The sequence below is a fragment of the Oncorhynchus clarkii genome, chromosome 16 (assembly GCF_045791955.1).
Source record: "Oncorhynchus clarkii lewisi isolate Uvic-CL-2024 chromosome 16, UVic_Ocla_1.0, whole genome shotgun sequence".
Lineage (NCBI taxonomy): Eukaryota > Metazoa > Chordata > Actinopteri > Salmoniformes > Salmonidae > Oncorhynchus > Oncorhynchus clarkii.
Window position 1 is genome coordinate 6,777,760 of NC_092162.1, and position 16,326 is coordinate 6,794,085.

Here is a 16,326-nt window from a genome sequence, read left to right on the forward strand (position 1 = left end):
GCACACCACTGCACCTTCACTGGCCAGTCATCCCAAACCTAACCTGAGAACACCTCTCCCTGCATCCCTGCACCATGAAAGCCAGGGCCTCAGGTGGAGGCAGGAGTACTCTCACATACAGTACACCAGGGGAGAAATATTGAACCCATATATTTTGAACTGCATTAAGAAAAGTAGTACCTTTATGGTGTTTCAATGGGCGAGCCTTTTGGCAACATTTAGGCTGCAATACCGCCTTGATACATTACATTGGGGCTTCTGTTATTTAGACATTTCCCCAAACCAGATTTACAGAATTGCAAAAAAATTAAAGGATAAATAAATGTGTATATATATATATATATATATATATATATATATATATATATATATATATATATATATATATATTATTTTTATTTTTTTTGTGTGCATTTTTAAAGGATAAATAAATGTATATATATATATATTTGTTTAAATACACAAAAAATATATATAAATTAGATAATTTAAAATACTATACATTTAAAAAAATAATAGTAATCAAAACAACAACAAAAAACTAAATACTAACAACAACAAAAATATATATATATTGGGAATTGCATTCAAAGACACTAGTTATGAATGTGCACTAGATGGCGCAATTGGTCCTAAAATAAATCCTCAGATTAAATCCTCAAGAAAAAAAAAACAAGTACTGAAGTACTAGGAACACATTTTTCCAGTTACAATTGGTGTCATTGTCAAATAGTTTAAAATCACTTTTATTTTAAATAATTTGTTTTATTCCAAAAATATATCCCTCAGAAAAACGATTTCAGTCCCTTTTCTAAAACTTTTGTTGTCGATCTTTTACAACAGTAATTCGGCCTACTCACTCACCAGCAGTACAAGACAGTTTGGATGACAGTTGAGAAAAAACAAAAACAAATCGCTTGCTGCCTGTCTTAAAATGTGTCCCACATACAACAATGTTGACCACAGTGCAGTCTGAGCTAAAATTAACCAGGGGGTTACATACTATTCTTTGCATTCAAGAGAATTGACATTCATTTCAAATCAATTCCAATAACGATATACTCTGCAAATAATTAAATATGTCATATATTGACCACAGAATAAAATAGATGATGGAACATCCTCTATAAAATATATAATAGTTGTAAGAAAGACGGTCCCTTTAAGAGGGAATGATGACGTCACAGCTAGCGCAAAGCTGCAAGTGCAGCTGGCCATTGAACCATTATTTAACTAGGCAAGTAGGTTAAGAACTCATTGTTATTTACAATGACGGCGTACCGGGGAACAGTGGGTTAACTGCCATGTTCAGAACGACCTTGTCAACTCGGGGATTCAATCCCTTAGTGCTCTGACCACAAGGCTAGCTGCCGCCCCGTGACCAAAATATCAGCTCTTTTTTTTGCATTATTATTTTCTATCTGTTTATAACTGATTTATAACTGATTGTTCCTTAGATACCTGTATTTTTTTCGTTTCAGTCATTTTATTATTATAACAAATAGATGAGAGCTGTATCTCGTTTTGATATTGCTAAATTAAATGTATTTCATAGTAGTGATGCCATTGTATTCATGTTTAATAGTTCCAGACCATGTCGTGTAGTGATAAATGGGTAGGTAGTTTTTATTTTATTTTATTTTACCTTTATTTAACCAGGCAAGTCAGTTAAGAACAAATTCTTATTTTCAATGACGGCCTGGGAACAGTGGGTTAACTGCCTGTTCAGGGGCAGAACGACAGATTTGTACCTTGCCAGCTCGGGGGTTTGAACTCGCAACCTTCCGGTTACTAGTCCAACGCTCTAACCACTAGGCTACCCTGCCGCCCCACCCTGCTGCAGTTCATTGGATAATCATAGCTGAGTGATAACTGCACAGAAGTGTGATAATTTGTTAATCTACAATCAACATTAAAGAACCCCAAATAGAGGAACTGTCTCTCTCACCTTGTCTCTTAATAGTACAATATCTCTGCCTACTCAAACCAGAGTAATAATCTCAGAGGCTTCATCCTCTTAAACAATATTCATTCCCAATGCAATAAGAAAATAACATAGGTATTATATTTAAGGGTCAAGTCAATATAGTTTCCATGCAGTATTGCTGTCTACTACGACCTGTCTGGCCACACAGAATGGCAACAACACATGACAACACAGCGTGGTAACAACACAACATGACAAAAACATGGTAGCAGCACAACATGACAACACAGCATGACAGCACAACATGACAACACAGCATGGTAGCAACATAACATGACAGCATGGTAGCAAGACAATCTGATGGCCGAATGGTTAAGAACATCTAGCCGCTCGAGAGCACCCTTACTTGCCGATCTATAAATGACGTCTCCATAATCTAGCATGGGTAGGATGGTCATCTGAATCAGGGTTAGTTTGGCAGCTGGGGTGAAAGAGGAGTGATTACGATAGAGGAAACCAAGTCCAGATTTAACTTTAACCTGCAGCTTTGATATGTGCTGAGAGAAGGACAGTGTACCGTCTAGCCATACTCCCAAGTACTTGTATGAGGTGACTACCTCAAGCTCTAAACCCTCAGAGGTAGTAGTCACACCGGTGGGGAGAGGGACATTCTTCTTACCAAACCACATGACCTTTGTTTCGGAGGTGTTCAAGGTTAAGGGCAGAGAAAGATTGATGGACACTAAGAAAGCTTTGTTATAGAGCGTTTTACACAAAATCCTGGGAGGGGCCAGTTGAGTAAGACTGTATCATCTGCATATAAATGGATGAGAGTGACTCAGTGACCGCCTGCAGGGAGAAACTTTGTAGCGGAGCAGGGGGAAAAGAGGGAGGAGCAAAAAGAGGGAGGAGCGTCAGGGCTAGTCACATTAGAAGGGGTGGGAGATGAGGAAATGTTGGACAGGCAAGGAGGCGTGGCTGAGTCAAATAGGAATCCTGACTTAATGAAGTGGTGATTAAAGAGCTCAGCCATGCGCTTCTTGTCAGTAACAACCACATCATCAATATTAAGGGACATGGGCAGCTGTGAGGAGGAGGGTTTATTCTCCAGGTCTTTAACCATTTCCACAGAGAGAGAACTGCTCCTTAAAGTGACCAACTTTGGCCTTCCGGATAGCCTGAGTGCACTTATTTTTCATTTTCCTGAACGAGAGCCAGTCAGCCTGAGTATGTGTGTGCCGAGCCTTTCACCAAATGCAATTCTTGAGGTGGAGTAACTCTGCAAGATCACTGTCGAACAAGGGGCTGAACCTGTTTTTAATTCTTATGTTCTTTATGGGAGCGTGTTTGTTAACAATACCACTGAAAATATCCAAAAAAAGAAGGTCCAAGCGTCTTGGACAGAGGGTATCAAGCTGATTCTATACCATTTTACAGAGGCCAGGTCATGAAGGAAGGCTTGGTCATTAAAGTTTTTTAGCAAGCGTCTATGACAAATCAGGACAGGACGTTTCACTGAGCAGCCATTACGAACACAGGCTGTAAAACAGTGACCACTAAGGTCATTACAGAAACCAGCAGACGGATACCTATCAGGAATATTTGAGAGGAAAACAGGAGAGGAGAGCAGCATTTCCTGGGTGTTTGGAGTCATACAGTACCTTGTGGGATTGGTAATAATCTGAGAAAGATTTAGGGAGTCCCATTGCTTTAGGATTTGGTCAGGTGGTTTAAGCATTTCCAAGTTTAGGTCACCTAGCAGGACAAATTCAGACTTGGTGTAAGGGGCCAGGAGAGAGCTTAGGGCAGGTAGGGTACAGGCCGGTGCTGATGGAGGACGATACCACCCAGCAACAGTCAACAAAGAGTTATTTGAAAGTTTAATGCTTAAAACCAGCGAATCAAATTGTTTGGGGACAGACTTGGTGGAGACAACCGAGCACTGAAGGTGTTCCTTGGTAAAGATTGCCCCTCCCCCACCTTTGGAAGAACTTGACGAAAAAGGTTATAACCAGAAAGGTTAACATCAGTATTCAAAACACTCTTTCTTAACCACATCTCAGTAATGACCAACACATCTGGATTGGAGTTGTGAACCCACACTTTCAGTAACCACATCTCAGTAATGACCAACACATCTGGATTGGAGCTGTGAACCCACACTTTCATTAACCACATCTCAGTAATGACCAACACATCTGGATTGGAGCTGTGAACCCACACTTTCATTAACCACATCTCAGTAATGACCAACACATCTGGATTGGAGCTGTGAACCCACACTTTCAGTTGATCCATTTTAGGTAATAAGATTCTAGTGTTGACGTGCAGAAAACCCAGGGTTTTACGAGAGCAGAATAACAGGGGGGACCAGGGGACGTATTTATCAAGCCTTTCAGAGTAGGAGTGCTGATCTAGGATCAGGTCCCCTTCGTCCATGTAATCACATTCACAGTGATCTAAAAGTTCTGATCTGAAATAAGGCTTTGGGGATACGGGCTATTTTAAAAATGTAACCTTTATTTAACCAGGAAGGGATCATTGAGATTTGAAATCTCTTTTTTCAAGAGCGTCCTGGCCAAGATAGGCAGCAACAAGTCATTACACAATTACAGACAGACAACTTGAAAAACTACAAGTTTAAAAAACTACAAAACCACAAGCTTTGTGGATACGGGCCCTGGTCTGTCACCATGTTCTCACTATCAAATCAAATCACAGTTTATTTGTCACGTGCGCCGAATACAACAGGTGTAGTAGACCTTACATGCTTACTTACAGGCTCGAACCAATAGTGCAGAGAAAAAAAAGTATGTGTGTGTGTAGGTAAGTAAAGAAATAAAACAACAGTAAAAAGACATTTGAAAATAAGAGTAGCGAGGCTCTATACAGACACCTGTTAATCAGGCTGGTTGAGGTAGTATGTACATGTGGGTATGGTTAAAGTGACTATGCATATACGATGAACAGAGAGTAGCAGTAGCGTAAAAAAGAGGGGTGGTGGGACACAATGCAGATAGCCCTGTTAGCCAATGTGCGGGAGCCCTGGTTAGTTGGGCCTATTGAGGTAGTATGTACATGAATGTATAGCTAAAGTGACTATGGAGAGAGTAGCAGCAGCGTAAAAGAGGGGTTGGGGTTAGGGGGTTGGGGGGGGGGGGGGGGGGCACACAATGCAAATAGTCTGGGTAACCATTTGGTTACCTATTCCCTATTCAGGAGTCTTATGGCATGGGGGTAAAAACTGTTGAGAAGCCTTTTTGTCCTAGACTTGGCACTCCGGTACCACTTGCCATGCGGTAGTAGAGAGAACAGTCTATGACTGGGGTGGCTGGGGTCTTTGACCATTTTTAGGGCCTTCCTCTCAGTTGTTGAATCTTATGTTCAGACAAATATTTACATATGTTAAGTTTGCTGCCACTGCGAGGATGATCAGCTGTCCGTCCTGTCTCCCGGTAGCGGCGTCTCACAGTACGGACATATTTGGATTTTTACAAATTATCTTTGAAAGACAAAGGTCCTGAAAAAGGGACATTTCTTTTTTTGCTGAGTTTAGGTCACCTAGCCACCCTGAGTTTTCTAAATAAACCAAATTTGATCAAATTCACATTTTCATCTTTACACAAATAAATAAGCCTATTTTAGGCTATAAATACATAGCTTGGACTATAAATACATGACGTTACTGCTTCGTTTACCCTGGCCAGAGGGGACCAGAGTGCATAGGCTTCTCTAGGCTCTCTGCAGCTGTGGCTGTATTCATTAGGGTACAGTTGATCAGACTGAAGCGCAGATTAATTGTGCACGAGTTGACAAACTATGAAGCGAATCAAAAGTGTTAGGGAAAATGCCAGCTCACCCTGCTGTACCATAAATGGAAATAAATCTTCACATAATGCTACAAATGATAAACATATGCTACAAATTATAAACGTAATGTATGCTACAAATGAAGAAACGTAACATATGCTACAACTGATAAACGCAATATATTCTGGCTGTCCTCTAGTCCACTCTGGTCTCCCAGGGCCTGGTTGTCCTCTAGTCCACTCTGGTCTCCCAGGGCCTGGTTGTCCTCTAGTCCACTCTGGTTTCCCAGGGCCTGGCTGTCCTCTAGTCCACTCTGGTCTCCCAGGGCCTGGCTGTCCTCTAGTCCACTCTGGTCTCCCAAGGCCTGGCTGTCCTCGAGTCCACTCTGGTCTTCCAGGGCCTGGCTGTCCTCGAGTCCACTCTGGTCTCCCAGGGCCTGGCTGTCCTCTAGTCCAGTCTGGTCTCCCAAGGCTTGGCTGTCGTCTAGTCCACTCTGGTCTCCCAGATGCAGGTTTATTTTTTTCTCTACAAGGCGTTATTGTTTAGAACGAATCTTGTATCTTTGTCTCGTTAGATTGCATGTATAGGAGGATTATGTGTGTGTACATGGGATTACGCGCTAGGGCAGTGAAAATTACTTTAGGCTCTGCCTTCTGCCGTGAGTTTTGACATTGTAAACCCGTGCTTTCACGTTACAACAATATTCTACATCAATCGTTCTGTTGGAATTCAGCGTGCAGCCGCGGTTTCACATCTGCGCTTCTCTGTTGTTCACTCAGGTAGGATTGGATTTGAGCACAAACGCATACCTCAACAAGAATGGCCATCGCAATCGTCAAGATCGGAATTTCATTGAAAATGCTACCGAATAACAGTGCCGTGTTCTTCAAATCGGACGGTGGGAGATTTGGCCAAACCAGGACGATTAAATTGCTAACGGGGTCAAAGTACAAGATTGAAGTGGTTGTCAAACCTGGGGCTGCAGAGGCAACGTAAGTATGGTTGGGGTGAAATGTTTACAGGCGCTCGCGCATCAGGCAATATAATGTCTATCCACTTCAATAGGTTAAATTGTGACAATTTCTCTGTTGAGGAAAACAATATTCTGTCACTGTCCATCACTGCCTGTTTATGTTTTTGCTCCGTTTTTATTATACTAACTCAGTGTTTCATAGTGTGAATAATATGATTCGGCATATTGTCTTGGCAAAGATCACAACCCGTGGATATTATGTCGCTGCTTTAATCTAATTAAATGTATAGGTTAATTAAATTGGTCATTGAGAACATTGATAAGACACACGCCGTAGGAGGTTGTGATTCGATGTTGGAGTTGTGTGAGAGAGTGCGCGGTTAGAGTTCCCACTAACGTTAGATGTTCAAACTGCAGTCTAAATTTGCAAGGCCTATATCATAGACTACAAATGTATAAGAACAAGAATACGTTTTTGGACTTAATTTAAGGTAATGGTTATGCATAATGTTAAGCAGTTTGGTTAAGGTTAGGGTTTGGTTTAGGTTTGTGTCCGGAAGGTGCAGGGAGACAGAAGTCGCTGCCAGATTGTGTCAAATCCACTACCGATTCAATTCTAATTTTATTTGTCACATGCCGAATACGTGTAACGTTAAGACTTCACCTAGAAATGCTTTACTTACGAGCCATTTCCCAACAATTAAGAGTTAAAGTAAGACCATTTGGCTAAACTAATTGTATGTAATAGTAACACAATAACATAACAATAACAAGTCAATATACAATGAGTGCCAGTACCGAGTCAATGTGCGACGGGGGAGGGGTACGACGTAATTTAGTTAATTGAAGTAATATGTACATGTATGTAGGGGTGAAAGTGACTCGGCCATCGAGATAGATAATAAACAGATTAGCGGCAGTATGTGTGTGTTGGAGTGTCAGTGTAGTATGTGTGAGTGTGTGGGTATTGATTGAGTCAGTACAACAACAAAAAGTGGGCTATACGCAAATAGTCCAGGTGGCCATTTGATTAACTGTTCAGCAGTCTTATGGCTTGGAGGAAGAAGCTGTTTATGAGCCTTTTGGTCAAATACCTGCCGTGTGGTACCGCTTGCCACGCGGTAGCAGAGAACATTCTATGACTTGGGTGGCTTGAGTTTGACCATTTTTAGGGCATTCCTTGCTACCCTCTTTAGCGCCTTACGGTCAGATGCCAAGCAGTTGCCATACCAAGCGGTGATACGGCCAGTCAAGATGCTTTCAATGGTTCAGCTGTAGTTTTTGAGGATCTAAGGGCCCATGCCATATCTTTTCAGCCTCTTGAAGGGGGAATATGTGTTCTCCTGCCCTCTACACAACTGTGTTGGTGTGTTTGGAGTGGACCATGATACAGTAGGTCCTTAGCGATGTGGATCATCTAGGAACTTGAATCTCTCGACCCGCTCCACTATAGCCCCGTCGATGTGAATGGGGGCGTGCTCGGCCATCCGTTTCCGGTAGTCCCGGATCAGCTCCTTTATCTTGCTGACGTTGAGGAAGAGGTTGTTGTCCTGGCCTCCAGCATGTGTGACATTAGGCTTCCAGCATGTTTGAAGGCTACCTAGTTTTTTGTGCATTTTCTACAGTAGTAGGATAAACATGCACTCAAATGTGTTTCTGTATTTGGTTATTCATTCCTGTCTTTGTAATTTATCATTCCATTTATTCTAGAATGATAAATTACACTGATCTAGCTTTCACCTCTCTATCCACATCCCTTCATCCATCTGTACCTTTGACTGATTCATCTACAAATAATAATGAGTAGTTACATATGATGCAAGGTGATTTGTAGGTCAGTCATTCGACAGTCTCCTGCGCTGTCGGCTACAATGTCAAACAACCCCAGTATCACCAATCAACCCCCCCCACCCCACCCCCAACCCCTGCCCCAGTCAAGCGGTCACCAAAGTATTGTCTGTGTGATGTAACTGTTATGGTTCCTGTCCTGTCCTCAGCACTATGAGTGTAGGCGGAGTCATCTTCCCCTTGGAGCAGAAGTCTAGAGACCCCCAGTCTGTAGTCTACACTGGCGTCTACAACACAGAGGGCGTGACTCACACCAAGAGTGGAGACAGACAAGCTGTACAGATCAGCTTGCAGGTAATAAAGGCAAATTATGACATGACGACGGGTGTCGTCTTCCTGGGATTACAGACATAAAGTACTTTTAATTTTTTTTAATTTTTATGAACAAGTAGACAAAACAATTGACCCTTCGCTAAGCCCCGCCCACCTTGGTTACTGTTGCTACCTCAAACAACATTTTCCCAGAAAGCCCAATTCCTCATTCAACTACTGGGGAAATTCCCTCACAAAGATCTCAAATTGTGTTTCTAATACACAATGAAATGAAACACAGACTACCCCTTGCTAATAAGGAAACTATTGGGTGTGTTGTGGTGGACTGTCATTACAATTACTTCACGGGAACCTAGTAAAAAATAAGTTTATAGTGTAGGTAGCCACTGAATGGCTCTCAATTCACCATGCCTGCATGTAGTCAAAGCTATAACCACTTTGGAGATAATTAGTGCTCTCAAATCGTATCCTGATGTCAACAGCAGATGGAAGTTGTATTCATTTTAGCTAGCTAAAATACATTTTGAGAAAACAAATTATATTAAGTGGCTAGCTAGCTAGCGTTAGCAACGTTTGATGGTCAATGAGACTGAGAGCTAAGCAGTTTAGCTTGCAAACAATGTAACACAAGTATAATTTGGGATTAAAGAACTTCTCTAACAGGCTCAGGAATCACACTAGCAACTACTCCAGTTAGCAAGTACAGTAGAAAATAATTGAACAAACTGTTCAATTATTTAGCCATTTAAACATTTACTTTTGGAAGAAAACTCTGTTTTTGCTTTAGACCTCACTGGCTTTCATGCGATTTAATTGTGAGCTTGTTATCCATTGGAGCGCTGTGATTGGTTGCCCACAATTATGGGGTGGGGCTTAGCGAAGGGTCAATTAACAAGTAGACAAAACTATTAACTAGTAGACAAGTTAATTCAGAGCAGTTCACCAGTCCCATTACAAATACCTTAAAACTTCAATGACTAGCTTGGGCATTTATTTGCTTAAATCACTGAACACAAAAGCCGTTTATTAGAGCTAAACCAGCTTTTTGCTCATTTGCATAGTTCATTGTTTAATTTCAGCATTCACTTCCTGCATTTTAAAAATACATGTTTTCATTCCCTGCACTAATGTGTTATAATTTACACACTGTGTCAAAATGTTTAGTTTGTCTTAGTATGCCTCTATACTGGGAGGCTCATGCACATCCCCGATACTGTATGTCAATATCTGTTCTATGGATGGGTGTGGGTGTGTCTGTGCATATGAATGGGAGTGTGCGGGAGGGTGAATATGACTTATGTGTAGGAGGCCGGGAGAGAATGGGATGTGTGGATGCATAGGTTATATGTTGTTCTGCATGTGAATGAAGGAGAATGGACGAGTAAGTCCATCGATGTATGAATTGGGTGTAAATGTGTCTGAGAATAAAGGGAGGAGGAGCTTCAAGCCCTATAAAGGCATAGTTCACAGTACAAAGAAGTATTTGCTTTGTGTTTTTTGTGTGTTCTCTGTTAAATGTTTGCTCAGCCTACATGTTCACATATTTTATATGTGTAATGTACACAATAACTATGTATTCATACCATGACCCTTCCATTATCCATGGGATGTCCACCGCCCTCATAAGACATAAGTCTGCATCAGGTTTATAAACATTTAATTAGATTGCCAGCAGATGTGGTTTTCCCGCAAGAGCTACACTTCAAAAAAAGGAGAAATAGAATATTTAAAGAGGAACTGGGTTGGAGAGGCCTCTGCTGCCACCTACTGTAGTAACAGCAGAGGTGTAGGCGTCCTGATAAATAAGAACACACCCTTTCCCCTTATATCCCAGCACACGGACCAAGAAGGACATGTTCACATTTTTTGATTGTTCCTTAAATAGGGATAAAAAAACACATTGACTCCATTGTATATCCCCCACAGGGGTAAACCTTGTTTGTTTTTTAGATATAATTCAAGCTATATTAGATCAAACCCAGACAATATTTTTTTTTTTTAGCTGGTGACCTAAATCAAGCATTTAGCAAATTGGTCAGACATAGCAATAAAAAAAGGGAAATTCAGGGAGCCTCCAAAGAGACTGAACAATATAATCTCTACAAATATTTTCCAGGACATCTGGAGATTATTATTCCCAATGACAAAAGACTTACCTCTTTTTTTTACAGACCCATAGGTTTAGTCAATTGCGACAATAAAATAACAAAACCCATAAGCAACAGAATGGTAAAAGTCTTACCAGTCATGTTACATTATAATCAAACAAGGTTTATTTAAAATAGACACTTACATACAAAAACATGTTTCAGTGTAATACAATACGCTAAAGTACAAGATGGTAGATTTATCAATAATTGCTGCTGATGCTGAAAAGGCTATCGACCGGCTTGAGTGGCCTTTTTTATTTATCTTTGGAAGCATTTAACTTTCCAGCTGAAATAATACATTTTATAAAAATAATATATAAATATCCTAAATCAAAAATATACACAAACAATACACTATCCAGTGAAATAGCTTTAGAAAAGGGCACGAGACAAGGATGTCATCTCTCCCCCCTCCTGTTTGCATTGGCAATTGAACCACTAGCAGAAAGAAATAGACAGGACCCAAACGTAACAGGTACAGTGCCTTGCGAAAGTATTCGGCCCCCTTGAACTTTGCGACCTTTTGCCACATTTCAGGCTTCAAACATAAAGATATAAAACTGTATTTTTTTGTGAAGAATCAACAACAAGTGGGACACAATCATGAAGTGGAACGACATTTATTGGATATTTCAAACTTTTTTAACAAATCAAAAACTGAAAAATTGGGCGTGCAAAATTATTCAGCCCCTTTACTTTCAGTGCAGCAAACTCTCTCCAGAAGTTCAGTGAGGATCTCTGAATGATCCAATGTTGACCTAAATGACTAATGATGATAAATACAATCCACCTGTGTGTAATCAAGTCTCCGTATAAATGCACCTGCACTGTGATAGTCTCAGAGGTCCGTTAAAAGCGCAGAGAGCATCATGAAGAACAAGGAACACACCAGGCAGGTCCGATATACTGTTGTGAAGAAGTTTAAAGCCGGATTTGGATACAAAAAGATTTCCCAAGCTTTAAACATCCCAAGGAGCACTGTGCAAGCGATAATATTGAAATGGAAGGAGTATCAGACCACTGCAAATCTACCAAGACCTGGCCGTCCCTCTAAACTTTCAGCTCATACAAGGAGAAGACTGATCAGAGATGCAGCCAAGAGGCCCATGATCACTCTGGATGAACTGCAGAGATCTACAGCTGAGGTGGGAGACTCTGTCCATAAGACAACAATCAGTCGTATATTGCACAAATCTGGCCTTTATGGAAGAGTGGCAAGAAGAAAGCCATTTCTTAAAGATATCCATAAAAAGTGTTGTTTAAAGTTTGCCACAAGCCAACTGGGAGACACACCAAACATGTGGAAGAAGGTGCTCTGGTCAGATGAAACCAAAATTGAACTTTTTGGCAACAATGCAAAACGTTATGTTTGGCGTAAAAGCAACACAGCTGAACACACCATCCCCACTGTCAAACATGGTGGTGGCAGCATCATAGTTTGGGCCTGCTTTTCTTCAGCAGGGACAGGGAAGATGGTTAAAATTGATGGGAAGATGGATGGAGCCAAATACAGGACCATTCTGGAAGAAAACCTGATGGAGTCTGCAAAAGACCGGAGACTGGGACAGAGATTTGTCTTCCAACAAGACAATGATCCAAAACATAAAGCAAAATCTACAATGGAATGGTTCAAAAATAAACATATCCAGGTGTTAGAATGGCCAAGTCAAAGTCCAGACCTGAATCCAATCGAGAATCTGTGGAAATAACTGAAAACTGCTGTTCACAAATGATCTCCATCCAACCTCACTGAGCTCGAGCTGTTTTGCAAGGAGGAATGGGAAAAAATGTCAGTCTCTCGATGTGCAAAACTGATAGAGACATACCCCAAGCGACTTACAGCTGTAATCCCAGGCAAAAGGTGGCGCTACAAAGTATTAACTTAAGGGGGCTGAATAATTTTGCACGCCCAATTTCAGTTTTTGATTTGTTAAAGAAGTTTGAAATATCCAATAAATGTTGTTCCACTTCATGATTGTGTCCCACTTGTTGTTGATTCTTCACAAAAAAATACAGTTTTATATCTTTATGTTTGAAGCCTGAAATGTGGCAAAAGGTCGCAAAGTTCAAGGGGGCCGAATACTTTCGCAAGGCACTGTATCAGTATTGGTAAACACGAATATAAAATAAACGTATTTGCAGACGATATCCTGATATAATAAACTAATATTGAAAAGGCAATGTCCACCTTATTAAAAATATTTTCGGAATACTCTACAATCGCAGGATATAAAATGAACGTGGGAAAAAACAAAACAATGGCAATGGGAAAAAGAATAACTCATGATCCACAGCAATCCTTTAAGTGGACCACAACAAATATTAAATACTTAGGATGCTTAATAAGTGACAACAAACAAATATATAAAGATGACTTTATCCCATTACTCAACAATATGAAAGCAGACCTAATTAAATGGAACAATCTCCCCATAAATCTTACAGGTAGAATAAACCTCTTTAGAATGGCATGGCTCCCATTTAGAATGGCATGGCCCATTTATTTTCGGTAATACCAATTACCTCAGCGAAGAAATTCTTTAAAAAAGTATATTCGGCCATAACAGACTTCATATGGGCAAATACAATTCATAGAATAAATTGGAAATATGTCTCTAAATCTGAGGGTGGTTTTAACCTTACAGATTTGGAATTGTGTCAACTCGCCACCCAAGGCTTTTACTTGCGATATATTGTTAAATGCACTAAAGAGGAACAATGGGTAATTTAGCTTTTCAGATTCCACCGATAAATTGGCCCACGTGGAAATCTAAATGCATAGAAACCGTAATTGACATGGTAATAGGAAATGTAATTATTTCCATGACAAGTTGTCCATTGTTTATGTATGTTTTTGTTTATTGTAAAAAAATAAAATTAAAAACGACCTACATAAAACATTACAAAAATTATTAAAAAATATGCCTCTAGTAAAAAAAATAGTTATCCTCTTTGACTGTTATTACATTTGTTAGTAGAGGGCGATCGGACGATTGGTTGGGGTCTGTACTCCCGAAGTTGTTGACAGTTTTTTTTGCTTGCCAGCATTCTTAACAGCCAATGGCTAGCAGTTTCTAACTGGTGATAAAAATGGATGATTGACATCGTTTTTTAGAGTCATTACTGTATGATTTAACGTTACAAATTAAACCTGGCAAAACAATTCATGATAATTAATGCTGACCCCGTAAACAATTCATTTAGACCCTGCGTTCATTTGAAACCCGGCGTTGATTTGCTGAAATGTGGGCCGTTGCCCGCCTATTAAAAGGGGCAGGTGGCTATTTGAGACTTCATTTCTGTATATCTACATCATATAGCCTGGTCCCAGTTCTGTATCATATAGCCTGGTCCCAGATCTGTTTGATATCTGTATCATATAGCCTGGTCCCAGATCTGTTTAATGTCTGTATCATATGGCCTGGTCCCAGATCTGTTTGATATCTGTATCATATAGCCTGGTCCCAGACCTGTATCATATAGCCTGGTCCCAGACCTGTATCATATAGCCTGGTCCCAGACCTGTATCATATAGCCTGGTCCCAGATCTGTATCACATAGCCTGGTCCCAGATCTGTTTAATGTCTGTATCATATAGCCTGGATCCAGATCTGTTTGATATCTACATCATATAGCCTGGTCCCAGATCTGTTTGATATCTGTATCATATAGCCTGGTCCTAGATCTGTTTAATGTCTGTATCATATAGCCTGGTCCCAGATCTGTATCATATAGCCTGGTCCCAGATCTGTTTAATATCTGTATCATATAGCCTGGTCCCAGATCTGTTTAATTTCTGTATCATATAGCCTGGTCCCAGATCTGTTTGTGTGGTATAGCCAACTCCTATGTGCGTCGTCATGCCATGACCATAGGTGTTGGGGCAAGACAGCACAAACAGATCTGGAAACCAGGCTATGCATGATCCATACGAACACATTCACAACAATCCCGATAGCCCATTACACATGTAGGATATTCATTATCAGGCGTCAACTGTTCATGATGCAAATTATGAGGAAAGCTCTGAAGCAGTGTCTGTTTATTATTATTATTATTATTATTTGTCTTTTCTTACTAGACATGACTTTGCTTATAGCTAGCTACTTTATTGAGTAGAAATGTACTAACTGTGACTGTGACAAGTGGTTCTCTCACCTAGTTACCTTAAGATGAATGTACTAAATGACTAACATGTAAATGTATTGTGTTTTTAGGGCTGTCACACCTTCTTTAACCTCAATGTCAACTTGTTTTGACATCGCATTTTTTATATTTTTGTATAGCTGTATAGATGATGTATTTTGGGATGTTTTCAGTGTATTTTGAGCTCTTTCAGACAATCGCAAAGAAAAACAAATGTGTGCACTTAAAATGACAAAACGTTAACTTGAGTTAACTGATTCACTCTGACAGACCTAAATATTTCCCCTCTCAGTTCCCAGAGGTGGGCTCTTTTGAAGTGGTGTGGCAGGTAAAGTACTACAACTACAAGAAGAGGGACCACTGCCAGGGGGGCAACAGTTTCAACAGCATCGAGTACGAGTGCAAGCCCAACGAGACGCGCAGCCTGATGTGGGTCAACAAGGAGCTGTTCGTCTGATGGACCAACCAACACAGACAGCATCAGGGTTGTGTTCATTAGGCACCAAAACGGAAGTTAACGTAGTGAAACTGGGCGGTACTACCTGAAATTACAAAAGCTGAAGAACATACGCACATCCAGGTGCTTTCCGCAGGTACTGGAGTTGTAGGCAAACTCATGGAAAACAGAAAGGAAAACGCCTCACCCGAAATTAACCAAAAATACCTGTTACAGTTTTCCGTTGCAAAATGTTTTGCTACGGTGTGCCCTAATGAACACGACCCTGATGTCACTGAAATGAGAGATGGATGACAATCAGCTGCTGTGTGTTTCAGCTGTAGCCAGCCTGTAAACCCCTCAAAGTGGATCATTTGTTGACTACTCGTGAAACTGTCAACCCAAACATCTTTTCCTCAGAGTCTGTTGTGGCATAATGTTCACCCTCAGGTGTATTCTGTTCCATGGAGGGCTTGTGTGTGTGTTATCTATTTATATGTATGAAGGCAGTGTGTGTGTGTGTGTGTGTGTGTGTGATATCTATTTATATGTATGAAGGCAGTGTGTGAGTGTGTGTGTGATCTATTTATATGTATGAAGGCAGTGTGTGTGTGTGTGTGTGCGTGTGTGTGTGTGTGTGTGTGTGTGTGTGATATCTATTTATATGTATGAAGGCAGTGTGTGTGTGTGTGTGTGTGTGTGTGTGTGTGTGTGATATCTATTTATATGTATGAAGGCAGTGTGTGAGTGTGTGTGTGATCTA

The 16,326-nt window shown here is 40.5% G+C and overlaps 1 protein-coding gene across 1 annotated transcript; it reads left to right on the top strand.

Moving 5' to 3' along the window:
- Positions 1–6,489: 6,489 nt before the first annotated feature.
- Positions 6,490–16,042, top strand: LOC139367418 (CB1 cannabinoid receptor-interacting protein 1-like). The gene is made up of 3 exons (XM_071105624.1): positions 6,490–6,729; positions 8,708–8,852; positions 15,420–16,042. The coding sequence occupies exons 1-3, from the start codon at positions 6,557–6,559 to the stop codon at positions 15,582–15,584; spliced, it is 483 nt and encodes a 160-aa protein (XP_070961725.1). The 5' UTR covers positions 6,490–6,556; the 3' UTR covers positions 15,585–16,042.
- Positions 16,043–16,326: the final 284 nt, after the last annotated feature.

Bases quoted from the DNA above. Each gene is read 5' to 3' on its own strand.
- LOC139367418 (XM_071105624.1), top strand. From the start codon at position 6,557: ATGGCCATCGCAATCGTCAAGATCGGAATTTCATTGAAAATGCTACCG. The intron at 6,730-8,707 runs GTAAGTATGGTT...TCCTGTCCTCAG, and splicing joins CCTGGGGCTGCAGAGGCAAC to CACTATGAGTGTAGGCGGAG. The intron at 8,853-15,419 runs GTAATAAAGGCA...TTCCCCTCTCAG, and splicing joins CTGTACAGATCAGCTTGCAG to TTCCCAGAGGTGGGCTCTTT.